This window comes from Heloderma suspectum, chromosome 2 (genome assembly GCF_057233095.1).
Source record: "Heloderma suspectum isolate Gila_16-S chromosome 2, 16-S_ref, whole genome shotgun sequence".
In the NCBI taxonomy this organism is placed as follows: domain Eukaryota; kingdom Metazoa; phylum Chordata; class Lepidosauria; order Squamata; family Helodermatidae; genus Heloderma; species Heloderma suspectum.
The window spans coordinates 105,791,899-105,818,708 of NC_139459.1; the positions used below are offsets into that span (position 1 = coordinate 105,791,899).

General features: G+C 42.2%; 1 protein-coding gene across 3 annotated transcripts; it reads left to right on the forward strand.

The window, feature by feature from the left end:
* On the forward strand, positions 1 to 25,675 carry LOC146352600 (uncharacterized). 3 transcript variants are annotated; one of them, XR_014787370.1, is made up of 9 exons: positions 1 to 63; positions 174 to 239; positions 8,085 to 8,241; positions 10,041 to 10,079; positions 11,801 to 11,886; positions 17,904 to 17,942; positions 20,049 to 20,219; positions 22,842 to 22,949; positions 25,597 to 25,675. XR_014787370.1 is itself a non-coding variant. In XM_084832127.1 (8 exons), exons 1-8 carry the CDS (start codon positions 37 to 39, stop codon positions 22,863 to 22,865), a joined length of 609 nt encoding a protein of 202 aa, XP_084688253.1. In that variant the 5' UTR covers positions 1 to 36; the 3' UTR covers positions 22,866 to 23,433. The 3 variants fall into 3 exon arrangements, 2 of the variants coding, with proteins under 2 accessions (XP_084688253.1, XP_084688254.1); XM_084832127.1 differs by lacking the exon at positions 25,597 to 25,675 and having other exon boundaries at positions 22,842 to 23,433; XM_084832128.1 differs by lacking the exon at positions 25,597 to 25,675 and having other exon boundaries at positions 10,044 to 10,079; positions 22,842 to 23,433.
* The last annotated feature ends 1,135 nt before the right edge of the window (positions 25,676 to 26,810 follow it).

The window sequence follows — 26,810 nt, forward strand, 5'->3', positions numbered from 1 at the left end:
ACGGAAAGGAATTAGTTGTCCAGCACAAAAGGTCGAATGCAAACCCCAAACTCTGCAGAACTTGTAAGTACTAACAGAAGTGGGAAAGGAATGAATTTTCATTTCCGCACAGCACTAGACGCTTGGAACTTTCCTGATATCTTTTAGCTAAATGTTCATTTCATTTCATTTAGCATGAAAGACAAATAAGAAGACCAATGAAGGAAGCTACAAAGCGAGCCTGGAAATTTGTGAAAAATGTAAATATGAAAATGACTTCTCACTTCTCTACCTATTGCAAGATTCTTTTAAAATTAGTTTTTATTATGTAATTTCGAACGTGTGTGTGTGTGTGTGTGTGTGTATAAAGAAATAGAAGTGTGTGTGTTTGTGTGGGTGTACATACACATGTGGTCTGCTTTTGTTGAAGCGTATGTATAAGTACTAGAAAGTTGTATTTTCATATATGCGTTTCTTACATATTGATCGATATGGACACACACACACACACACACTCATTCACTCACAAATCCATATTGCAAGATTCTTAAAAGTTTTATCTGATACGTCTCTGTGTGTTGGCCCAATATTTACTTGATTTTCATTTTTTACACCGTTAGAATGTGATATTTTCTGTTTAGCGAGACTATGTTGCCTGTAGCAGAAATATTTTTGCTTTCTATCACTGTAACTTGATAGTATTTTTAAAGTGACCATGGTGCAATACTGATTTTTTTTTAAGTGGAACACAACAACAAATTTTCTTTTCTTTTCAAAATTTAATGTTGGTTCTGATTAGTGATATTCACTTCCATTTCCTGTGTATTTTTCAATAATGCCAGCCAGATGAGTTAATGTCAAGCAGTAACAAAACATGTCAGTTTTAGCATACTATAAACAATATGGGGCCGGCTGGCACCAACGTTGTTATCTTTTCGGCACCAGGTCAAGACTTTTCTCTTTTCCCAGGGATTTGGCAACATGTGATGAGTTTTAATTGATCCTGGATTTGTTTTATGGTTTGGCTGCTTGCTCAAAGTTGTTTTTAGATATATGTTGTCTTTGTGTATACTGTGTGTGTGTTTTTTTTATATTTTAAATTTTGCACATTGTACTTTTAATGTTCTAACCTTTGTAAATCACCCAGAGAGCTTCAGCTACGGGGTGGTATAGAAATGTAAATAACAACAACAACATTCATACAAAAACAAGCACCTACATTATCTAATATTACTGCAAGGTATAATTCTAAACAGCAGCTAGTATGTTAGTAAACATGTGAAAAATCCAAACAACTAAACAGTCCTTCCTTTTATCTGTCCTGAATCTCCCACCAATCAGCTTCAAAGGATGACCCCAGGTCTAAGCATTTTGAGACAGGGAGAAAAAGTCGCCCTATCCACATTCTGCACACTGTGCATAATTTTGTAGACCTCTATCAAGTCTCCCCTTACCCTCCTTTTTCCAAGCTAAATAATCCCAGCTGTTGTAACCTTCCCTCACAGGGGAGATGCTCCAGCCCCTTGATCATTTTAATTGCCCTTTTCTGCACCTTTTTAACCTCTACAATATCTTTTTTAGGTGTGGTGACCAGAACTGTACATAGTATTCCAAGTGTGGTCACACCATAGGTTTGTATAAGGGCAGTATGATGTTGGCAGTTTTATTCTCAGTTCCTTTTCTAATTACACCTAACATGGAGTTTGCTTTTTTTTTTTTTTTTACACTGGCCGCACACTGGGTTGACATTTTCATCGAGCTGTCCACTACAACCCCAAGATCTCTTTCTTGGTCGGCCACCGCTAGTTCAGATCCCATCGGGTTATAGTTGAAGTTGGAATGTTTTGCCCCAATGTGCTTCACTTTACACTTGCTTACATTGAACTGCATTTGCCATTTAGATGCCCATTGTCCCAGTTTGGAGAGATCCTTTTGGAGCTCTTCACAATCCCTTTTTGTTTTAACCACCCTAAATAATTTGGTGTCATCCACAAAGTTGACCACTTCACTGCTCACTCCTAATTCTAGGTCATTTATGAACAGGTTAAAAAGCATTGGTCCTAATACAGATCCCTGTGGGACTCCACTATTTACTTCCCTCGTTTGGGAGAATTTACCATTTATTCCTACTCTCTGCGTTCTGTTCTTTAACCAGTTACTTATCCATAAGAGGACCTGTCTTCTTATTCCATGCCTGCTAAGTTTGCTCAGGAGTCTTTGGTGAGGGACTTTGTCAAAACCCTTTTGGAAGTCCAAGTAAACAATGTCTACCGGATCACCCCTGTCTACATGTTTATTGACACTCTCAAAGAAGTCTAAAGGGTTAGTGAGACAGGACTTACCTTTGTGGAAGCTGTGTTGATTCTTTTTCAGCAGGGCTTGTCCTTCTATATGCTTACTAATTTTATCTTTAATAATGCCTTCAACCAATTTACCTGGAACAGACGTTAAGATAACAGGCCTATAATTTCCCAGATCCCCCCCAGATCCCTTTTTGAAAATTGGGGTTACATTGGCCATCTTCCAGTCCTCTGGCTGATCTTAGGGACATGTTGCATATTTTGGTTAGAAGATCAGCGATTTCATATTTTATTTCTTTGAGAACTCTAGGATGGATACCATCAGGGCCCAGTGATTTATTTGCTTTCAACTTATCAATTAGGTTGAGAACTTCATCTTTTGTCACCACTATTTGCCTCAATTCCTCAGACTCCCTTCCGGGAAACGTCAGTTCAGGCACCAGTATCTGTACTATCTCTTCTGCAGTGAAGACGGATGAAAAGAATTCATTCAGCTTTTCTGCAGTCTCCTTGTCCTCCTTCAGTACTCCTTTAACTCCGTTGTCATCCAGTGGTCCAGTTGCCTCCCTACCTGGTTTTCTGCTTCTGTTGTATTTAAAGAATTCTTTATTGTTGGCCTTGATGTTGTTAGTGATACGCTCTTCAAAATGCTTTTTTGCACCTCTTATTTTCTGCTTGCATCACCTTTGTGCCAGCTTGTGCTCCCTTTTGTTTTCCTCACTTGGGCAAGACTTCCATTTTCTGAAGGAAGCTCTCTTTTCTCTAATAGCTCCGTTAACACTGCTCATTAACCATGCCAGCAACCTCTTGGACTTGGTGCTACCTTTCCTAACCTGTGGCATGTATTTTAGCTGGGCTTCTATTATTGTGGTTTTGAGTAATCCCCAAGCATTTTGAAGGGATTTAATCCTCTTGAGTCCCCCTTTTAACTTCTTTTTCACCAGTTCCCTCATTTTAGGAACTTTCCTCTTTTGAAGTCAAATGTGACTGAAGATAAGAAATGTTTCCTCCATCAGGTCCATATCTAAGTAATACAATTATACAGACTAACTTACTTCTTCACAAAATAGCTATTTAAGCATGTCACAAGAAAAATCAAGCTGCTTTCACTGCTAAAAAACATGTTAAAAACAAACATACATCAAAACTCTACAAGACCCTATTCCCAGACGAATACAATCAGTTTCTGAATTTGTTCAACAAGCTGAAGCTATTCCTGTTGTGAAACCAGGCATGCTGTGTTATCGTAAGGTCTGGTATACATGTCATTATACCTGTTTCCAATTGGTTCAACAACATTTATACCTCGTGCTAGGTTTTGGGCGGCACCACTTAGGATTAAATCCAAGGTCGCCTCCCCTCTGGTCAGTTCCATGACCAACCGTTCTAGGGCACAATCATTTAGGGCACCTAGAAATTTAACCTCTTTGTCGTGGCTGGAACATGCATTTATCCAGTCAATGTGGGGGTAACTGAAGCCACCCATTATTACAACACTTCCTTGTTTGGAGGCCTCCCTGATTTCATTTTCCATCTCAAGTTCACTCTGAGCATTCTGGTCTGGGGGACAATAGCATGTTCCTAGCACTAAATTCATTTTGGAGCCTGGTATTGTCACCCACAGAGCTTCTGTGGAAGAGCCTATTCTTTTTAGGTGTTCTAGTCCGCTCGACGCTATGCCGTCTTCGACGTACAGGGCAACACCTCCCCAGTATGCCGCCCTTTGTCCTTCCTATAGAGTTTATATCCAGAGATGACCGTATCCCATTGGTTCTCTCTGCTCCACCAGGTTACTGTAATGCCCACTATATCCAGGTTTTCCTTTAAAATCAAGAACTCCAACTGTCCCATTTTGGCGTGGAGGCTTCTAGCATTTGCATTGAAACACCTATACACGGTATCTTTCCCCAGATGTCTCTGGTGCGTGCATCTTTTGCTATGGGACGTTGGCCCCTTTGATTGGCTATTATGTTCTGCCATGTACTCTGGGTCTATTTCCTTCCCTTCTACATTTGGGAAATAAAAAACATTTTCATCTTCATCCCTTTGGGATGATTTAACCCGAACTGGATGCTTCCCAGCTCCTGTTGGCTTTCCCCCATGGTTTAGTTTAAAAGCTGCTCTGCCACCCTTTTTATGTTTGGCACCAGCAGTCTGCCTCCATTTTGGTTCAAGTGGAGCCCATCCCTCTTGTACAGGCCCGGCTTGTCCCAAAACATTCCCCAGTGCCTAACAAATCTGAACCCCTCCTCCCGGCACCACCGTCTCATCCATGCATTGAGACTCCTCGGCTTCACCTGTCTAGCTGGCCCCGCGTGTGGAACAAGTAGCATTTCTGAGAAAGCCACCTTGGTGGTCCTGGATTCCAACCTGCTAGCTAGCAACCTAAATTTGGCTTCCACGACCTCACGACTACATTTCCTCACATCGTTGGTACCAACACGGACCACAACCACTGACTCCACCCCAGCACTACCTACTAGGCTAGCTAGACAGCGCATGATATCAGCAACCTTCGCACCAGGCAGGCAAATCGCTATGCAGTCTCCATGCCCATCACAAACCCAGCTGTCTATGTGTCTAATGACTGAATCTCCCACTACTGCAAGCCCCCCTCCCCCCGGGGGCACATCCTCGGCACGAGAGGATATTTGTTCATCTTCTGATGAATGGGTCCCTTCTAAGGGATCATTTCCCTCTTCCTCAGAATGACGCCCTCCTTCCCCGAGACCTACATTCTTCATGACAGCAGAGGAGCTGTTACCATAGGAGTGGGACACAGCTAATGGGTCCCTGAAAGTCTCATCTACCAACTTCTATGCCTCTCTTAGCTTCTCCAAATCAGCAGCCTTGGCCTCAAGGTTGTTCCGAAAGCCAGGAGCTCATTACACTGAGCACACCCCCACGACTTCCGTCCAGCAGGTAGATAGTCATACGTGTGGCACTCAGCGCAATACATTGGATGGCCCCCTCCCCACTGCTTGCTTTCTACCTTCATAACTTTTTTTGGGGGTGGGTTCCCTGGAAAACTTAGTTGTTTACTATGAGAAGATGGGGAAATTATTTATAGTTATTTATTTACAGTTACTTACTGTGAGTACGGAGTAAGGAGGGAAGAGTTCCCTGCCCTGGCTTCCTTGTGCTGTTGCTAAATTCTCACAGTTGCTTAACCTGCTTGTTTGCTGACGCTTTGTCACTGGGGCTCCTTGCGCTCAGAGAGCGCGCTCCCTCGCAAGTATGCCTTCTTATATAGATAGGCCCAACTGCTGCTGCAATGAATCTGATTGCATGGCCTCGTCTGAAAAGCAAAGGAGGCGCTGTGTGAACTCCTGATGAGCACTGGCTTTCAGTGGCTGGGTCCCCCAGGGAATGGTGGTCCCCCAGGGTCAGTTGGTCCCCCAGGGAACGGTGATTCCTTTCCCTCACACAGTTGCTTAACTCACTTGTTTGCTGATGCGTTGTCACTGGAGCTTCTCGTGCTCGGATATTTGAATTCATTGTTCAAAAGTAGTTAAATCTTAATTCAACACAGTGCTACGAATATTAGAAATTATGTGGGAAGCTAATTGGTTATATTCCAGCCAAAGGGAGGCCTGCCCTATTTTGTGTGTAAGTTCATGTACTCCAGGAAAATTTTCTGTGAATGTAGATCTAAATTAAATAACCACTGGACTCTATACAGCAAAATACATTCATGCGCGCGCGTGTGTGTGTGTTACAGTGAATGTTCAAAATTGGTTGAACACTGACATTCACAGGTCAATACTGACAATCCCAGATTTTCATAGCAACCATAAAAACACAGGAATGCACAGACCTTTAAAAACAAAACTGGCAAGACTCAGAGGGCGACTGTGTGCCCCTGTAGCAAAGTTCATGTTGTGGACTTCTTTTTTTTATATTGTTTATTTGCAATCTCTGTGTTCCTCCTCAGCGGAGGCTGGTAGCTCCAATGTCAGTGGGGCAGTGAATCCACTCTGGTTTCAGTCAGAACTCTAAAGGAGCTGTCCAAGGTGCAAGTTCTGACTGGTTCTGACTGAAACCTGGAGTGGATTCACTGTCCCACTGACATCAGAGCCACCAGCCTCCATTGCTCCTCCTCTCCACGGCATATCTACAATTCCTGGCTCCTGTATTCACTTGGAAGGCTGCCTGTCCCCATATGTACTTACCCATACATTCCTCTGAGGGTCTCCTGTGGGTGCCCCCGCTATTGAGGTGAAGCAGGTGCCCACTACAGAGAGGACCTTTTTGGTGGTACCACCCTAGCTGTTGAACACTCTTCTCGGAGAGGTTCACCTAGCACCTACATTATTGACCTTTCGGCTCCAAAGACATTTTAATTTTCCCAAGCTTTTCGGAGCAATTCTAATCCTGCTAACTGTTCTATTTCATGCTGTATTTATAATTCTGTAAGTTTTTGCTTGGGGGTGGGCAACTTTGGGGCATCTAGGGGCTAGTTCACAACCCCTGGATCCCCCATGCACGATATACTCACACTGCTGAAATTGCTGTCGCTGAGTGGAGCCCCCCCATATCATTGGTTTTCCACCAAAATTTGGCAGCTAACTGCTACAGGCCCTTAACAAGGACAAATACAGCTTTAAAACATGCTACAATTATCCTTTTAAAGGATTCTTAGGAGGTTGCTGCCAAATTTCAGCAGCAAACCTGCAATTTTTCTTCCACTGCACAGCACAGCAGAGGCAATTTCAGCAGCATGGCAGGGGGTGAATGTGACCTATTGGGCAAGTTTTGCCCACTCTTATTTTAGTGGATTTTTCTTTTTGGTATTTTACATTTTAATTGCTTTATTCTTTTTGTAAACCACCCTGGGGATATAATCGAAGGGCAAAAATACTTGTAACACATAAAATAAATGCATTCCTTTTTTTAATCTATTAAGTGCAGACTTCAGGGAAAGGCAAAACTAAGCAAATACAGCCCTCGAGGTCAGCGTTAGGGGAGAGCGAGCTGGACGTTCATCCTGAGCGCTGTGCTGAAGAGGGCATGGAGTTGAGCTCAGTGTTTCTTGAATCTACTGTCTGCAGAAGTGTACCACCTGGGAGACTACATGGGATGCCAGAACTGAGGCAGGACAGCATTTGCATGGGTGTTGCTAGAGAGAGCCCACCTGGGCACAGGCCCCAGATCTTCTGAGCAGCCCAGTTGCCATCATCTGCCTTAATACAAGTCTGTTTCTTCCCTCTGAGCTCAGTAGCCTTGAAGTTACTAAGTTGGCTGTAGGACTCACTCCCTTAGAAGACCAACACGGAGTGTGGTCTGAATGCACCAGCCTTTTAAACTAGAGGAGGGACTGCCATGTTTCCTTTCACTCTTTGTTTTCTCTCTCTCCTTCTATGTCTTCTCTTACATGCCCACTTCTGGGAGCTTGCTTGCAGTGACTTTTTGAAGAGGGAGACGGAAGGGCAGGAAGAGCTCCATGTGAAATATTTCACACAGCATCTGAGTTTAGTGCCCCAAACTGGAACCTTTGGTTTCTGCAGAATTTTAGTATCTTCAGCACAGGAAAAGATTCAATCAGCCTCGACAAACCGCTTTCTCCTTTTCTAATAAGCATTGTGTCACTAGGAGAAAAGGAACATTCTCTGCATGTGCAGAATTCACTTTGCACATGCTGACTCATAAAAATGAATAAAAGAGCCCCTGCACGTATTCAGATCTGTGCACACAATAGAGCCACTGGATTATGATGTGTGCCTCTGGTTTCTAAGTTTACACTACTTTGTAAGGAAAAGGCTATCACCAGCTGTGTAATCATAAAAAGCATGTATTTCTTGACAGGTTTGGCCATATCCTCAAGAGTGCACAAGTATGGGAGACTCAGGATCAAAATTTGGGCATTTTTGCCAAAAAAATGCAATATTATTCTCTGAGGACGAAAAGATGGTGGAGTTCAATTCATCCAAAATATTTCTCACTGAACACCAGGATGGAGAAGGTATGTTGTTTTTATGCAGACTCAAACCTGACGAGAAGACAAGGTAGTAGTCTTATTTCTGTGGTCCATCTTTCATTTGTTTGAAACTTTCCCAGCCTTGCATATGTAGTAGAATGCATGAAACAGACTGTGTGGAGCAATGGTTAGAGTTTGGATTACAACTGGAGAAACCCAGGTTCTAGTCCCCACTGTGCCCTAAAGCTGAATGGGTGACCTTGGGCTAGTCACTGACTCTCAGCCTAATTTACCTCACAGGATTGTTGTGAGGATAAAATGGAGGGGAGGAGGATCATGCATGTTGCCTCGGGCTCCTTGGAGGAAAGGTGAGATATAAATGTAACAAATAATAAAAATAAAGAGTTGATAGTTGTGGGAGGGGCCATCAGCCTTCCAGAGGCAGTATGGGAAGAAATACTCCTGGTTGTTAGTTGTTACTGTTAAGATGGCTGGCTGTAGTTAGAGCAGAGTTTCAGCCTGAGGGCCAAATTCCATTCTAGAGAAGCTCTTGGGGGCCACTTTCCCCACCAAGCTGGGAGTTTCAGGATGGCAGCCACTTCCAGACACTGATGTTAGGCCCACCAGGTGGATTGCCCAGTCCTTCTCATCATGACCTGACTCAACCCCATCCTCTCTCACCACTACTGCCACTCCATGCTGCTGGGATAAAGTCTTTTTACCCTTCTGGCTCACCACTGTGGGTGGTTCCTTCTCAGTTGGCATTTGCTGGCAACTGCAGCTGTTCATTAATGAACTCAGCTGTGTGCCTCCTGCCTGCAAGCCCAGTCATTTCCCTCTGGTACGTTGCTAGTGCTGGATTAAAGGGAAGAAGGAGCTAGTGCCCCCTCCCCACTAAAATATGATTTCTCATAGACATATGAACATTCACTTGGAACTGTAAGGGATTTGCCTGATGTTGATCCATTATGGTGCCCACCAAATTTACACAGAAGGGTGTTTTTTTTTAAACCAGCAACTTTCCTACAACCCCCAAGTTCTTTCATTAATTACTTCATATCTTCCTCCAAAGGCGATAGGATTGTTTAGAAGTATACCACACAGTGGTACATAGTGTAACTCGTGTCTTGGTATTTGCCCTTGCCTGTCTCTCACATAAACGCTTCTGATACTTCTCAAATAAGTACCTGATACCTCCGAAATCAGAGGCACTTTGACAAGGGATGACCCAGCATTAGACCATGCCTGAAACCACAGCTGAAGCAACCACTCACTGACTATTTATTTATTGGACTTGTACCCCACCTTTCTACCAAAAATGGCACTCAAGGCGGTGACTAGCCTCCTCCCCTGCTCTGCCCTCCTGCGACTAGATAGCTGCAATCGGATGTCTAGCTGAAAATGCAGGGCAAGAGAAGCGTGGAGGGAACGATCCCCTCCATGCTTCTCCTGCCCTGCATTGGATAGGCGGTTGCCTCCAAGTTCAGAGGCGGCCGCCTATCTGCATAGGATTGAGCCCTAAGAAGCGGTAAACTGGCCTTTAGACTGTAGCACTTCAGACTGCAGGCAGGGGATCACATAACTAAATGTCCCTCTGCACAGAAAACCAGTACATTCTCAGATAGAACCTTTCTACCTGACATCTGGTTTTGAATGGGAGAATTTTTTCATGTGCAGAATTTTTCATGTGCAGTCATGCGGTCTGAAATGGTATTGCTCAGACACTGCCCTTATCCATAATGCACCAGGGCAGGGGCATGAGAGTGGCACTACTCATTGCTATTGTATAGTAGAATAATAGATGCCTAGACAATCTCTAATGCTTTGGTCTGTATTATATTTAGCAGCTAGCTTGACTCAGATGAATTACTTCTATCAAAAAGGTAAGAACGTGTTGACAGTGTTTCAGATTTTGTATTTAATTGAATTCTATTTTTAATATGAAGGCCAATTGGAAAAAAAAAGTGTATCAGGACCCTTTGAAAGCTGGGCAACCTCTCACCTGTGTCCTTTGTCCTTCCCAAACCAGCTTTCCCCAACCTGGAGCTCTCCAGACATTTTGGACTACAACTTCCAGCATTCCCAACCATTGACCATGCTAGCTGGGGCTGATGGGCATTGAAGTCCAAAACATCTGGAGCATACCTGGTTGCAGAAGGCTGCTCTAAAATGTTGTTTTCTAACCCGAACATGGAGCAATCTTACCATTCTCCTGCCATTGCTGACTGATAGAGACTTAGGAGCACGATGTCTTTATAGTCCATAACCTGTGTGGTGAAAGAAGGGAGAAAGGTACATGTAGCTGCAACACTGGAGAAGGAAGATGTAAGGCACAGTCATTTTAACACTAAGAGGTTCATGAGCCAATCTAGACTTTAGTATTTATGCAAAAATTCCCAAACCAGTAACAGTAGCAGAGAAGTCTACCTTGGCTTTGCTTATAGCCCTGGAGATTGGGGCACTCTTCAGAAACAATAAGTAGCGGTTAATTTGGCTAGCTTGTCATGTGAGTTCTAAAATGAAACTTCTTTGTTTTGGAGTCAAAGAGCTGGAAAAAAACTAATAGAACATTTAGCCAGGGCTGGCCCTACCATTAGGCAGACTGAAGCAGTCGCCTCAGGCAGCCAGTGTTAGGAGGTGGCAGCAATGTGTTAGGAGGAGACAGCTGTACACCGCCCAGCCTGCTCTGCACCCCATCAGTTAGCCTGCTGCCTTCAGGAGCATTGGAGGACACTGTCCCATCATCAGTGTTGAAGGCAGATTCTTCTGCTATTCCATTTGGCTTCTGAACATGGAATGGGAGGAGGCACCATCTTGTTCTTTGCCTCAGGCAGCAAAATGTCTTCAGCCAGCCCTGACCCAGTGTCCTGAGAGTAGGCCCCATTGAACTATTGAACTCAATGGGACTTATTTTTGAGTAAACATATATAGGATTTCACTGTTAGTACAACTCCCAGTTTTAAGGTATGAGCAGCCCCAACAGATCTGTCTATGCAATCCAGACTCCAAACAGCTAACAGATACACTGAAAAAATATTTGCTTAAAGAACAATTCACTTTGGAAACTGTAAAGAACAATTAACTTAAAGAACAATTTGCTAGGGAAAATTCATACAGATAAACCAAACCATACACTACAGGGTAAGTCGGGTCACCTCCAATTTGACCTGGAATAACATTTCTTCTTCATCCCAGATATGGTGATCAATCAGTCCCCAGTCCCGACTTTCATTCTTTCATATTTATTCTATGGACTCGAAGATTTACTCTATAGACTTATGTATTAATGCTGAATGTTTTAATATTAATATTAAGTGTTATTGAACTTCAGGATATTCTAAATCCAATGGATAAATTACTTTGTCCCAATTAATTATTTTAAAGCAGGGGTGGGCAACCTGTGGCCCTCCTGAAGGTCTGGCCTACAACTCCCATTATCCCTCGCCTTTGGCTATGCTGGCTAGGGCTGATGGCAGTTGTATGCCAAAACATGGGGGGGGGCACAAATTGCCCACCCCTGTTTTAAAGTCTGTTTCCCAGAATTTAATTTAACATATTATGTTGGTTCAGTTGTGCACCTGAGGCTTCTTGCATCTCTTTTTAGGTAGCAGTGAAGGCAAGCTTCTAGTTACTTTTACTCAAAAGTCAACAAATAAACATTTGGTGCTGACCAAGTCCAAGGATCAGAAGGTAACCACAAAATTATGTTTATATTTGGGATAGGGCTGGAGATTCAGCAACACAGAAATGCAACCAGAGTGTGACAAGAACTTTGCATGATCTAATTCAAATCTGCATATAACTTGATATGCATTTGCACAACCTGTGCTTTAACTGGTAGTTATGTGCCAACTAGTATCGTGTGCTAATTCGTGATTTTAGAGAGTCCCTGGGTGCTTCCAGACAGAGACTAACACTACCAGTCAAAAGATATTGTGCAGCTATTCCATCTTTTCCTCCCTGATAGATTTTTTTTGTGTGGAAAGAAAAACGATGGACGAGGTGTTGGGAAAATACAGGAGGGCTATGAATAGGAAATGACAATGTCTGGACTTTCCTATAAAATTCTGTGAACGAGGGAGGGTAATTGCATGACAAAAGCTTCATCTAGAAGCATTCTCTCTATCTGGTGTCTAACAGTGGCCAGATTTGAATCCTGGAGGCCTAGAGTACTCATTCAATATCCTGTTCCCTGAAACGTTATCACAACATCTGGAAATTCTAGATTAAGATGAGTACCTGAAGCACCATCATCTGTATCTGCAGACCTGAAAAATCCAGAAGAGTTTGATTTAGGGCCAAATCAATGCAGTGGAGACTGGTGGCTCTGATGTCAGTGGGGCAGAGAATCTGCTCTGGGTTTCAGTCAAAACTCTAAAGGAACTATCCAAGGTGCGGATAGCTCCTTTAGAGTCCTGACTGGTTCTGACTGAAACCCGGAGTGAAATCCCTGCCCCACTGACATCAGAGCCACCAGCCTCCACTGTTACATTGCACTTTAGAATGGCTTTTTAAAAGTAAAAAGCAGATGTGGGGGGAGAGCTAATTCGGATTGGGACCCCGGGGGGGGACACAGAAAACTCTAACCTTTTGCCCTCCACTGCAGTCCCAATCTAGAACTCACTCCCTGTGCCTGCTATTTACATTGGCACAAAAGCTTCCATTGGTGTCTCGTTAGATTTCTCATCTGCTTTTCCTTCTAAGGCAGGAGTGGGCAACACGTGGGCCTCATGTGGCCCTGCCTTTTTATGCACCTTCCCTTCCGCTGTCAAATTTGCTCTGATGGCGGCAACCCCCCCCCATGATTTTGTTTTGAAACAAGGTGCATGCTTTTTACGTTAGACATGATATACTGTATAATGAAATTCCTGTTTGTGTGTGTATAGATATGTATACATTCATATATAGATTTAGAAATGACACTATCTAAAATATAGATAGTATAACATATATCAGTGATTTTTTATTATTATTACTTATCCTTTTTGATTTCCTTCCTTTTTATTATTATTACTATCATTATTATGAGACTTTGATTAGTAATATTTTTGGCTGGTTAAATTGTTAAGCTTTATTATTATATGTTAACTGAAGGGCAATATATGGTTATTGGAAATGAATTGTAGGCTTGCTCCTTTGCTATAAGACTGATGATATGATATTGAAATGTAAGGTTGATTATCTATGCTGTACTGAACTGTAATATTGGCAGTGTTATAGGTATAACTTTTAAGTAGAATGAGATTTGAAGTTTGTATGTTGTTGTTGTTCAGTCGTTCAGTCGTGTCCGACTCTTCGTGACCCCATGGACCATAGCACGCCAGGCCTTCCTGTCCTGTGCTCTCTCCCGGAGCGTGCTCAAATCCATATTCATTGCATCCGTGATGCTATCTAGCCATCTCATCCTCTGCCGTCCCCTTCTCCTTTTGCCTCCAATCTTTCCCAGCATCAGGGTCTTTTCCAGAGAGTTTTCTCTTCGCATTAGGTGGCCAAAATATTTGAGCTTCATCTTCAGTATCTGTCCTTCCAATGAGCACTCAGGGTTGATTTCCTTTAGGATTGACTGATCTGACCTCCTTGCAGTCCAGGGGACTCGTAAGAGTCTTCTCCAGCACCACAGTTCGAAAGCATCAATTCTTCGGCACTCAGTCTTCCTTATAGTCCAGCTCTCACAGCCATATGTTGCTACTGGGAAAACCATAGCTTTGATTAGACGGACCTTATTTATTTATTTATTTTATTTCTATACCGCCCAATAGCCGAAGCTCTCTGGGCGGTTCCAACCTTTGTTGACCTTTGTCGACAAACCTTTGCCGACCTTCGTCGACAAACCTTTGCCGACCTTTGTCTCTTTGTCCCAAGGAGCAAGCGTCTTTTAATTTCATGGCTACAGTCACCGTCTGCGGTGATCTTGGAGCCCAAGAAAGTAAAATCTGTCACTGCTTCCATTTCTTCCCCTTCTATATGCCAGGAAGTGATGGGGCCAGATGCCATGATCTTAGTTTTGTTAATGTTGAGTTTCAAACCAGCTTTTGCACTCTCCTCTTTCACCCTCAACAAGAGGCTCTTTAGATCCTCTTCGCTTTCTGCCATTAGGGTGGTATCATCTGCATATCGGAGGTTGTTGATAATTCTCCCAGCAATCTTAATTCCGACCTCTGATTCATCCAACCCGGCATTTCTCATGATGTACTCTGCATATAAGTTAAATAAGCAGGGTGACAATATGCAGCCTTGTCGTACTCCTTTCCCAATTTTGAACCAATCGGTTGTTCCATGTCTGGTTCTTACTGTTGCTTCTTGACCCTCGTACAGGTTTCTCAGGAGACAGGTAACGTGGTCTGGTACTCCCATCACTTTAAGAATTTGCCAGAGTTTGTTGTGATCCACACAATCAAAGGCTTTAGCGTAGTCAATGAAGCAGAAATAGACGTTTTTCTGGAATTCTCTTGCTTTCTCCATGATCCAGCGAATGTTGGCAATTTGATCTCTAGTTCCTCTGCCTCTTCTAAACCCAGCTTGTACTTCCGGTAGTTCTTGGTTCGCATACTGCTGAAGCCTAGCTTGTAGGATTTTGAGCATCACCTTGCTGGCATGTGAAATGAGCGCAATTGTGCGGTACTTTGAACACTCTTTGGCGTTGCCCTTCTTTGGAATTGGAATGTAAACTGACCTTTTCCAGTCTTGTGGCCACTGTTGAGTGTTCCAGATTTGTTGGCATATTGAATGCAGCACTTTAACAGCATCATCTTTTAGGATTTTAAATAGCTCAGCTGGAATACTGTCATCTCCGCTAGCTTTGTTGTTACTAATGCTTCCTAAGGCCCACTTGACTTCACTCTCTAGGATGTCCGGCTCAAGTTCAGTGACCGCACTATCATGGCTATCAGGGACATTCAGATCTTTCCTGTATAGTTCTTCTGTGTATTCTTGCCACCTCTTCTTAATCTCATCTGCTTCTGTTAGGTCCCTGCCTTCTTTGTCCTTTATCATGCCCGTCTTTGCACAAAACATTCCCTTGAGATCTCCAATTTTCTTGAAGAGATCTCTAGTCTTTCCCATTCTCTTGTTTTCCTCGATTTCTTTGCATTGTTCATTTAAGAAGGCCTTCTTGTCTCTCCTTGCTATTCTCTGGAACTCTGCATTCAGTTGGGTATCTCTTCCCCTTTCTCCCTTGCTTTTCGCTTCCCTTCTTTCCTCAGCTACTTGTAAAGCCTCATCAGACAGCCACTTTGCTTTCTTGCATTTCTTTTTCTTTGGGATGGATTTTGTTGCTGCCTCCTGAACAATGTTACGGACCTCCGTCCATAGTTCCTCAGGCACTCTGTCTATCAGGTCTAATCCCTGAAATCTATTCTCACCTCCACTGTATATTCATCAGGGATATGACTTAGGTCATACCTGAACGGTTTAGTGGTTTTCCCGACGTTCTTCAATTTAAGCCGAAATTTTGCAAGAAGCAGCTCATGATCTGAGCCACAGTCAGCTCCAGGTCTTGTTTTTACTGACTGTATGGAGCTTCTCCATTTTTGGCTGCAAAGGACATAATCAATCTGATTTCGATATTGACCATCTGGTGACGTCCATGTGTAGAGTCGCCTCTTGTGCTGTTGGAAAAGAGTGTTTGCTATGATCAGCATGTTCTCTTGGCAAAACTCTATTAGCTTTTGTCCTGCTTCATTTTGTACACCAAGGCCATGCCTGCCTGTTATCCCGGTGATTTCTTGACTTCCTACTTTAGCATTCCAATCCCCTATGATGAAGAGGACATCTTTTTTTGGTGTTAGTTCTAGAAGGTGTTGTAGGTCTTCATAGAACCGATCAACCTCAACTTCTTCGGCCTCAGTGGTTGGGGCATAGACTTGAATTACTGTGATGTTGAATGGTTTGCCTTGGATTCGTACTGAGATCATTCTATCATTTTTAAGATTGTACCCCAGTACTGCTTTTTCCACCCTTTTGTTGACTATGAGTACTACTCCATTTCTTCTAAGGGATTCTTGCCCATAATAGTAGATATGATGGTCACCTGAATTAAATTCGCCCATGCCTGTCCATTTTAGTTCGCTGATTCCCAAGATGTCGATGTTCAATCTTGCCATCTCATGTTTGACCACCTCCAGCTTACCTTGATTCATTGACCTTACATTCCAGGTTCCTAAACAATATTGTTCTTTACAGCATCGGATTTTCTTTTCACCACCAGACACATCCACAGCTGAGTGTCCTTTCGGCTTTGGCCCAGCCGCTTCACTCTTTCTGGCGCTACTTGGAAATACCCTCTGCTCTTCCCCAGTAGCATATTGGACACCTTCCGACCTGAGGGGCTCATCTTCCGGCATCATATCTTTTAGCCTTGTGATACGTTCCATGGGGTTTTCTTGGCAAGAATACTGGAGTGGGTTGCCATTTCCTTCTCCAGTGGACCACATTTTGTCAGAACTCTCTGCCATGACCTGTCCGTCTTGGGTGACCCTGCACGGCATAGCTTATGGCTTCACTGAGTTACGCAAGCCCCTTCGCCACAACAAGGCAGTGATCCATGAAGGGGAGTTTGTATGTAATGGAGTTTAAATTTAATCCTTTTAAGTAACTTTTTAATATTTTTTCTTTTTCTTTCTTGCTTTCCTCTTCCTTTTCCTTCTTCTGTTTTTTTTCCCCCTCTTTTTTGTTATTGGTGTGTCCTCCTAAGAATACTGTATTGTTGGAAACTGTAGATAATGACTAGGTTGTTGGTACTGTTTATTTCATTTAAAAAGATAAAAAATAGAATAAAAAGTATTTTTTAAAAAAAGAAACAAGGTGCATGCTTGTTTTAGAGAGAAATTGTGGAGCAGGGTGGAGAAGCGTTGCTGCCACGCCATTGAATTTTGGCAGCATATTTGGCAGTGGAGGACAGGAGAAAATTTGCCCAGACCGCCCAGGAGTTGCCCATTCCTGTTCAAAGAGGATGCCAAAAGCATCATTCTATATCTCTGGACTAGTGTATGCCCCTGCAGTGGGCTTCCAGAATTTAGAGGTGCCGAGATATTGATAAGCCAGATCCAGGTTTGCTTACAAGGAGACTTCACTGAGTACTTACAGTGCACAGGCGTACCCAATAGTTGGATCAGACAGCTTCTCTGAACCCAGAGCCATGGGGTAAAATGGGTTTTATACCATACCTGTTAGCAGTGAGGCAGCATGACAGCAGCAAGTGTTAATTAGCGTTCATTTGCAACTTTCCCAGCATAGACTAACAGTGCTTGTTCAGAAGGAAAACTACTAGTATATCCCAGGAGACATGTATAGCATGAGGCTTCCTTGGTAGGATTAATGTTTGGCCAACTTATTTTACAATGTGACCATGACCTAACATTAATTTAAGGGACTCCAAATTGTGAAGAAGCCTTGCACAATGACCCTGTTCTTTTCCCACAATTTGGATTTCCTCATCTTCGATTGATGTTGCTTATATCCTGTGAGAAAAGAATGACACCCTTTCACCAAATACAAAGCGATGACAGCCTATTTACCCTGAAAGCGTGACCTGTGTTAACTACATTGAGCACCTACTTGTTAGTAACGGAGGTCTTCCATCTCATACCCATTTAATTTGGACATTAACCACCTTTGCAAGGAGTTAATCTCGATCAGTGTTTAAACTAGTGTTTACCATAGACTGGAAAAGGACATGAACATTAACATTTGCGTGGTTCTTTTTGCAGCTGGTTTTACAGGAGATGCTTTGTTTACGAGTGGAAAAGGTATGTGCTCAACCAATATCTTTTCAATTTTGATCAACCAATATCTTTTCAAAGACCAGAACATTGTGAAAAGACAGAAATGCTATGTGCCAGGCCTGCACAACTTATGACCCACCAAACTGAACTCAGCCCATTATCTCTGTATTATGATGTACCACAGATATGGGCAGCCTCATGTGGCCAGCTAGGGTGAAGAGAACAGAAAGCTATTTCCCCACTGCTAATTGCACTAGGGAAACAACAAATTTGCTCAGGATTATAATGGATATTATAAAGAGAGGCTTTAGCCACAGTCCTCTTCTAGAAATGCCAACACAGAGATGGCTGTATCCTCAATCCCCTTAGCAGTGATGAAACAGCAATATGAATCAAGGGGCAGGGAGAGGCTTTAAATCCCCCCACCCATGATTCCATCCATCTCAGTGAGCAGGGAGGGGAGTTTTTTAAATTGTCATTTATAGTGATAAACAAACAAATACACTGAATTTAAATTTAATTGTTGACAGAGGGTGGTCCACTTAATTTTTTTTCCCCTTTACTTTTGAGACAAAAACATAGGTGGAATCCATTGGCTGCTTGGAGGTTTTCATTGTGGTTCTTCATAATAATAAATTACATGTTGGGTGGACCAATCCTATGGTCCCTGGGAGAGCACCCCAAAGAGATAGGATTTTTCATATTCCCCCTCTTGAAATTGTAGATGCTCCAGAAGGAGGACATTGAGGTCTGATCCTTCCCCTCACCCTTGCCCCCTCCCAGCCCCTGTGGAAAGAACCTGCTTTTGGCCATTGAGCAAATATATATGCACTCATGAATTGCATGTAATTAGACCTTGCGTGGAAAGGCATTTTAGACAGGAAAGGAGCAAGGGAGGCTTAGGAGAGAAGGGGCTTCTCCACATGAGGCTTTTTATCCCACAACTTACTGGGGCTTCTGATTCCAGATTGTTTGTGGGATTAAGATAGGCTCCTTACACGGGCTGAGATGGCCTTTTTTTCAGGGACTTCCTTTGTTGGCAAGTTCTACATGTTTCATTATACAGCCACTAGATGGCACTGTGTTATAGTGGAACTATAACACAATTATAACACTATAGCGCAATTTCACACAGCCATTAAAGTGGAATGACATTTATTACTACATTATCCTCAGTCTTTTTAAAACCAGGATAAAGGTCAGAAAGCATGGGAGACACCCTGGAGTTTGACGATGTCGTGTAAAGGACCCACAAACTTCTGTGAGTGACCAATCATGAGCATGCAATAAAAGCATTGTGTAGAAATGCTCAGGGTTGGTGTGAAAGACAGATACATACTGCATCATCATGAGGAGCAGTAAAGGATTAACTACTTACCCTGCTTGCTACTTTTGGATGGAAGTCCTTGACACAAAGCACTACTTACAAGAACTTGTGCAAAGGCCTGAAACTTAAGGGTCAGCTCCAGGGATCTCTGCTGTTCCCAAATGAAGGCCAGCTAAGCAAAGATCCTTGGAACCATGCCAAAGAGGGGGCAGTGGTTACCAGTTGGAAGGGTGAGTGGAGGTGGTGTGGTGAAAAGGAATAAATGTGTACTTCCAGAAAGACCCTGACAAGAGGCAAATCAGCAATGGCATTTTTTTTTCCCAGAATGCACACATGCAGTAAGAGGTAGATCTAGAAGCCAAGGTGGGTGAATCACCTTGATCATTCTGACTCTGGAGTAAAGCAGGAATACACTGCCGCTCAAAAGGGTAGTTTCTTTAACTATTTCTTAAACTGTTTCTTTAACATGTCTCAGTGACATGTTGCTTTAAAAACTGAGTAAGGATTCTTAAGTGGTTGCAAAGACCACTTGAAACACCATCAACACATTTGAATTGTTCCCTGCTAATTCAGAAAATCAGCCTTTCCCTCTTTTCTTTATATAATGCAGGGTTGGACCCTGCATTGTTCACCCTTCTGATGTTGTTGGACTCCAGTTCCCATCAGTCCAGCCATCATGGATAGTGGTTGGGGATGATTGAGACTGAAGGGTCACAGGTTCCCTTTCCCTGATATAATTGATTTGAAATATTTAACAAAAAGTAGACTGCCTTAATAACATACATGTTTCTGTATTTTCTTAGCTAAGAAATCCAACACATCATCTTTTCGTCATGTATACTGAACCAGATGGAATGCATCAGTTTCAATGTTTTGAAGACGAGGCTTGTTATCTTTATGCGGGTGAGGACGAGGTGTTTCTACAGGAGAAAAGAGGTGATGATCCTCCTAATGGAGGAGGGTTCCGCTTCAAGGTGAGCATGTAGAAGAAATGTCATTCCTAAGTTAGCCGAGACTTCCGGTTGGAACCAATGTCGCTCTGGTAGCATCCCATGGGCGCTCTGTGGGAGCTTTCTCAAACAGCTTTTTAAAAGGTTGAAAAACCTTTTCATTACCCCTGGAATTAAAAGGAGGGCAAGGCAACATCTGGATATCTTGAATGAATATCTTGGAGAAAAGTACCCCCCTTGAGATGTGGGGGGGGGGGGCCTGGATTCCAGGATTATCTCCCCAGAGCTTTACCAACGCAAAAAGCTGTACTGAGACTCCTATTTCATAGGAGAAAACAGGATGATGTGTTCCATAATAATACATGCTTTAAGAAATATCAACAACTTCTGAGGGATGATTTAAGAAATGTCAACAATATTTGAGAACATCTGAGGACCTGCAAGATCTGTTTGAGAGAAACATGTCTGCGCCGAGGAGAAGAAAGGAGCTGGCATCAACCCCACCAGCCGCACCCCCTGTGTCAAAAGTTTTGAGAACCGAAGATATAGGGGAGTTATTTACTCTGATAAAGACTTTATCTTCGCAATTTATGGAGCAAGCCAAAAGATTGGATTTAATCCAAAATTCCATCACCGCCTTGCAAGGAACTGTAGATTTAATTAATGTGTCATGGCAAAAAATAGAGATGAAAATTAATGAGCTAGAAGACCGAGTGGCAGGAAATGAAACTACGACACAAATTTGCTTTAAAAATGCCTCTGATAAAATTTCTCAACTGGAGGCCTTCACGAGGAGATCCAGTGTATGTATTATTGGAATTAAAAATCTGTCTAATGATGTAAAATTGCCTATTTTTGTGGATAAACTTTTGCATGAGATACTCCCTACCCATCTGATTATTTACTTGATATTGAGCAGGCATTTCGTGTGCCAAATGCTAAAGGGACTGATTACATGATCATAGTCCAATTTGCAAAAGTCTCCACAAAGAATTATATCCTGCGTTTGGCAAGAGAGGATGGAAGCCTTTCCTGGAAACAAGATAAAGTTATGTTATTTCCAGTTATTATATCAAAGAGGTGGCGAATAAAAGAAGGCAATTTATCAAAGCAAAAGATATGGCAAAACAAATGAACTTGCAATATTACTTAAAATATCCTGCTACACTTTGTATTGTGTCTGAAGGTCAGATGAAGAAGTTTCTAAATCATGAAATGGTGGAGGCATGGCTGAACGTAAAAATGCATGAAAATTCTGTTACAACCCCATGAACTGGAATCTTTAAACAAGCTTTGTTAACTGCTTGTGTTTAGTCTACATGATCCAGGCTAGGTCAGAAGATAAATGATTATACATATATTCATTTATTCTCTTTCTTCTTTCTTTCTTGCTTGCTTGCTTGCTTGCTTTTCTTTATATTTTTTATTTCAAAATAGATATGGTATGCTGTTTATTTATTAATGTATTGTTTGAGGGTAATTGTGCACATGCATTTATATATAAAATATATTACTGATCGTTGAAGGTTTATTTTAAGTTTTATTATTATATAACACTATATTTCTTTTAATTGTTGTTATTATTATTGTTGTTGTTGTTGTTGTTGTTACTATTAATATAGGCTACTGGGAATGAACTGTAGACCTGTTTCTTTGATATAAGATTGATGATATGACATTGAAATGTAAGGTTGTTTATTAAACTGTAAGACTGTTAAGGTTATAGATATAGTTTTTAAAATAGAATGGCATTGGAGGCTGGGTGGTATTGGAGGGAGAGGGGGAGGAGGAGGGAAGGGGAAAGAATCTTCTTTTTTTCTTCACTTCCTTTCCTCCTCCCTTTTCCTTTCCCCCCCCCCTTCTTTTTCCTTCTGTTTTTGTTATTGTGGTGTCCTCATCAGAATAGTGTATTGTTGGGAAATTGTAGTATTGATCAGGTTGTTGGTAATTTTGGTATTGTTTATTTCATTTATAAAGATAAAATAAATAAAAATATATTCAAAAACACACACACACACACACACACACAAACAGTGGGTTAACCATCTACTCTGAAACCAGGATATATTTTTTTAACAAGCCACCTTGAGAACCCATGGTTTGTTGTTCAGGGTGGTTAATGAGCCACATTACATGGTTAGCAAGCCACCCTGAGGAAAATGTCCTGGGTTCGGACAATATGCTAACCCACAGTTCAACAAACAACCCACGGTTCAACAGTAACCCACACTCAACCACTGCGTGTGGGTTAGCGTGTGGTTTGAACAACCCCATTGTGGTTTGAACAACCTCTTTGTCCTCAAATGGAAGCCTGTGATGTGAGGTGCTGTTGGCTGTCCCTGACTAGGGCAGCTGGGGGTTGAGGGAAGAATAGCACTGGGATGATGCGAAAGTAGTATTGCAGTGACAGTGGGGCACAGCAGAAATATTATGGTGACATCGGGGGAGAACTGTCCTTACAGGTGGGTGGTGCTGGGTGGAAGGACTCAGGCCCCTGGCAAATCTGGAGGGGAGATCTAGCTATCATATCTCATTGATCTCAGTGGAACTTATAAATAAATAAGTATGTTTAGAATTGCAGATTTGGTGTGTCACTAGCCCTCATGCATACAACATATATAAATGACTGTTTCTATATTTTACTAGGTAAACAACCAAGAAGAAGGCTAATGCGCACACAAGTTCAGTTAAGATAAGGAAATGTCAACACTATATGTTGCTGTTCTTGTACTACATACACATCGTATGAAATAGGTAACAATTCTATTTCTCAACTGAAAATTTGTGGTAATATCATTCTGTGACCAAGCATTACTTACCAATCCCCTTAAAGCCCTAGGGCCAATGTATCTTAGAGACTGCCTGACTTCTATGGGTATCCATGATGGTTAGGATCTGCTGGTCAGGCCTTTATGATCAACAAATTGGTGAGCGCTTGGCAATTTTGTTCAAACAAGGGGGAGGGGCTAGATAGGGGCTAGATAGGGATATGGGATGCCTTGTTTTGTGTTTCCCCTACCTTCTGAGTTGGGATGGATGCAGGGCCAGCATCAAGGGGAGGCATGGTCAGGAACTTACTTAGGTCCCAGCAGGGCCCTGCAGATAAGATCCCCTGGAGGTGCACCTCCTTCTCCTCACCATTGCAACCTGTTTGGTCCCCTGCCTCTCACTCTGGCCCTTACAACAGTGGTGGGGAGAAGCCTGGTTTCCAATGGAGGATGGTGGCTCCGAATTCACTGTGGCTGTGAATCCATTTTGGGTTTTACTCAGAGCCAGCCAGAATTTTAAAGGGCCTATCCAAGGTGCTGAACCTATTTTGGGGATAGGGTTCAGCACCTTGGATAGCTTCTTTAGAGTTCTGGTTGGTTCTGACTGAAATCCAGAATGGATTCACAGCCACACTGAATTCGGAGCCACCATCCTCCACTGCTCATAATACTGACCGGCAGTGGTAGGCAAAAAATGGGACTTCGATTTAAATATCCACTTCCCACCAAAATGAAAAATAAGGTTTCAATTTGCTGCCTAAAATTAATCACCGAGGAAACCACCTCTGTACCACCACTGTTGTACAGAACGCCGCAGCTCGCCTGACTAAGGCAGCCGCAGGCGAGATCACATCACTCCAGTGCTGAAGGAGTTGCACTGGTTACCAGTTGTTTTCTGGGCCAAATTCAAGGTGTTGGTTTTGACCTTTAAAACCCTATATGGTTCCGGCCCAACCTATCTTAAGGAGCGCCTTCAGCAACACCAGACAGGCCACTTAACAAGATCAGCCTCAGATGGCCTTCTCTCTGTCCCATCAGCCAGGACAGCTAGACTGGTGGGGACGAGGGAGAGGGCCTTCTCTGTGGTGGCCCCCACTCTGTGGAACTCCCTCCCTAGGGAACTCCGCCATGCCCCCTCTTTGATGAGCTTCCGTCGTGCATTAAAAACATGGTTGTTCAGGCAGGCATTTGGGGTGGGTTAGGGTATTTTAGAAAACGTTTTTATTGTAGAATTTTATTGTTTTAAACTGTTTTATTATATGCTGTACATCGCCCAAAGTGGCTGGGTGACCAGCCAGATGGGCGGTTAATAAATTTAATAATAATAATAATAACAACAACAACAACAACAGCCATACTGAAATCAGAGAATCACCAGCCTCCACTACAAGTGTGTTTTTTTGTGAAGTCCAGGTAAAATCCAGACATTAGGCTGGCTAAGTGCCTAATTTAACTGCCTATTTTAACTGCCTGTTTAATTGCCTATTTAATTTAAAATTTAAATTTAAATTTAAAATCAAGACATTAGACTGGAAGTGCCTAATTTAACTGCGTACTTTAACTGCCTAATTTTAACTGCCTATTTAATTTAACTGCCTAATTTAACTGCCTATTTTAACTTCTCTAATCTCCTTAGCACTCAATCCAGGGTTGATATTATTATGTATATAACATGCTATTTGATTTTGAAATGTAACGAATTCTACATTGGGAGATTTTTAAAAAATCTTAGTACACTACTTAGAATTCTCTCTCACCATCTCGTATACAAAGGTGCAATCCCAGGAAAGCAATCAAGATGGATTACTGTCCAGTGCAGTGTAGCGGCATAGCCCACCCATCATGTATTAGTCCACAAATGGTGAAAATTTGACACCTTTATAAAAAACAAGCATATTATATGAATCTATGTGTGTTCTGCCATGCTCAATTGCTGGTCATTCCAAAACAAACAGAATGTCACCATGAAGTACTCAGATGGGGGGCTTTCTCTGCAGCGTCACCCACCATCTGGAAAACCCTCATGTAGTTTGGGAGGCAGAAAATGTGACATCTTTTAAATGCCTCCTGAAAACACACTTGTTCACCCTGGCTTTCCCTGGGCTGTAAATTAATTATTTTTACTGCTCCTTGATTTTTTACTGTAGTTGGTACTGTTTTTAATGCTGTGCTTTAATGTTGTATTTTTAATATTGAGAACCGCTGAGAGTTTTTATTATATTCAGCAGTGTAGAAATACCAAAAATAAATAAATAAATGGCTACATATGCACAATATCACATGCCTCCATTTCTGAAAAGGGTCACTATGTGCCCATCCACAAAAGGTGAGCATTTGGTGCTTTTATGAGAAAGTGCATGATTAGTGCATGATTGTTTTATGAGTTATTGAGTGCTGTAGCACAGAAACATTATTTAAACCATCCCTCCATGCACATATCTCAGCTACATCCATATATTAAATTATTATGATTACTCTACAAACAATGTAAATTTGTTGCCTTTAAGAAAAGCTGTGCAGTTGTTATGTCATTGTATTTTATACCATTTGCAATTGGCTGTGCACAAACACACACACACACACACACAGAGTGCCATATCTGAAAATGTGTAAGTGATAATGTATTGGTGTAGATTTGGTGCTTTTCTGAAGAAGAAGAAGAAGAAGAAGAAGAAGAAGAAGGAGGAGGAGGAGGAGAAGGAGGAGGAGGAGGAGGAGAAGAAGAAGAAGAAGAAGAAGAAGAAGAAGAAGAAGAAGAAGAAGAAGAAGAAGAAGGCACAATAGTGAAAAATTGAGCTATACCACTGTACTATTATCTTTTCCCTTAGAATTCAGAACTTCAGTATATAACAATGGAAAAACAAAAGCCTATGCACATTTTTGAGGGAGTAAATCCCACAAACTTTAGTGGGATTTGCATTCAAGGAAATGTGCATTGGGATTGTGCTGCAAATTTCACCTCAACCCCAGACTATTTCTCAGTTTTGAACAAAATTCATGACAAGGACCATGGTGCAGATCACTAGCACCTGGAATTATGTGATGATATTCTGACATAACATAGTTCTATACATTTAGATGGATTATGTCTGAAAAAAATAAAAATGTTTCAATGACAAACCAATCAATTGTGCAAAACATTAAAAAAAATAACATACATCTATGGACTTCGCCAGACACTGTACAGACATATTGACATTACAGTGTATTGTGGCCTTCACGCACCTCTTAGTGGAGGCTTCAACGTATGGACATATTTCTGGTCTGCATATATATAGAAACCTTTGCCCAAGACTTTGGCTGAGAGATCTGCAGTCAGCTAATCTGACATGTAGATTGCCTGTGTAATAGCTCCACCTGGTGGTACCATCTGGTGGTATTATTATGATTATTATTTATTTATTATATTTCTATACCGCCCCATAGCTGAAGCTCTTGGTAGTATTATGACCTACAATGTATAATCGTGTTTTTATTATTGTACCCCAGCCCAGCACACTTTCCTTCCTTTTCCCTCTCCACACTCCAGTTTCATTTGATGACTGGTGTATTGTGAAAGTTCCTGTATTCTATTGGGTGGGTGGGTGGGGGTAATTTGTTCAGACGTTCACAGAATCAGATTAAAGCAAGGGTGCACAACCTGTGATCAGTAGGCTGTGTGTGGCCCTTTGCTGCTTTTGGTTTGGCTGTGGAGCTGTGGGAACCCCACCACTTACCTTGCAGCCCACCTGGTTTGCAGCTGGGAGATGCTATTCCAGCATTGCTATTAGTTATTAGACAGGCTTTGACAATGACTTAGGTGGTTACTAAGGAAAAGTAATCTAGATGTCTAACCTCCTGAACAGAG

What these genes read in the sequence shown, in the direction of transcription:
- LOC146352600 (XM_084832127.1), top strand. Translation starts at nt 37, where the DNA reads ATGCAAACCCCAAACTCTGCAGAACTT. An exon ending in CCCCAAACTCTGCAGAACTT is followed by an intron (nt 64 to 173) that starts GTAAGTACTAAC and finishes CATTTCATTTAG; the next exon opens with CATGAAAGACAAATAAGAAG. An exon ending in TTTGTTTACGAGTGGAAAAG is followed by an intron (nt 17,943 to 20,048) that starts GTATGTGCTCAA and finishes GTATTTTCTTAG; the next exon opens with CTAAGAAATCCAACACATCA.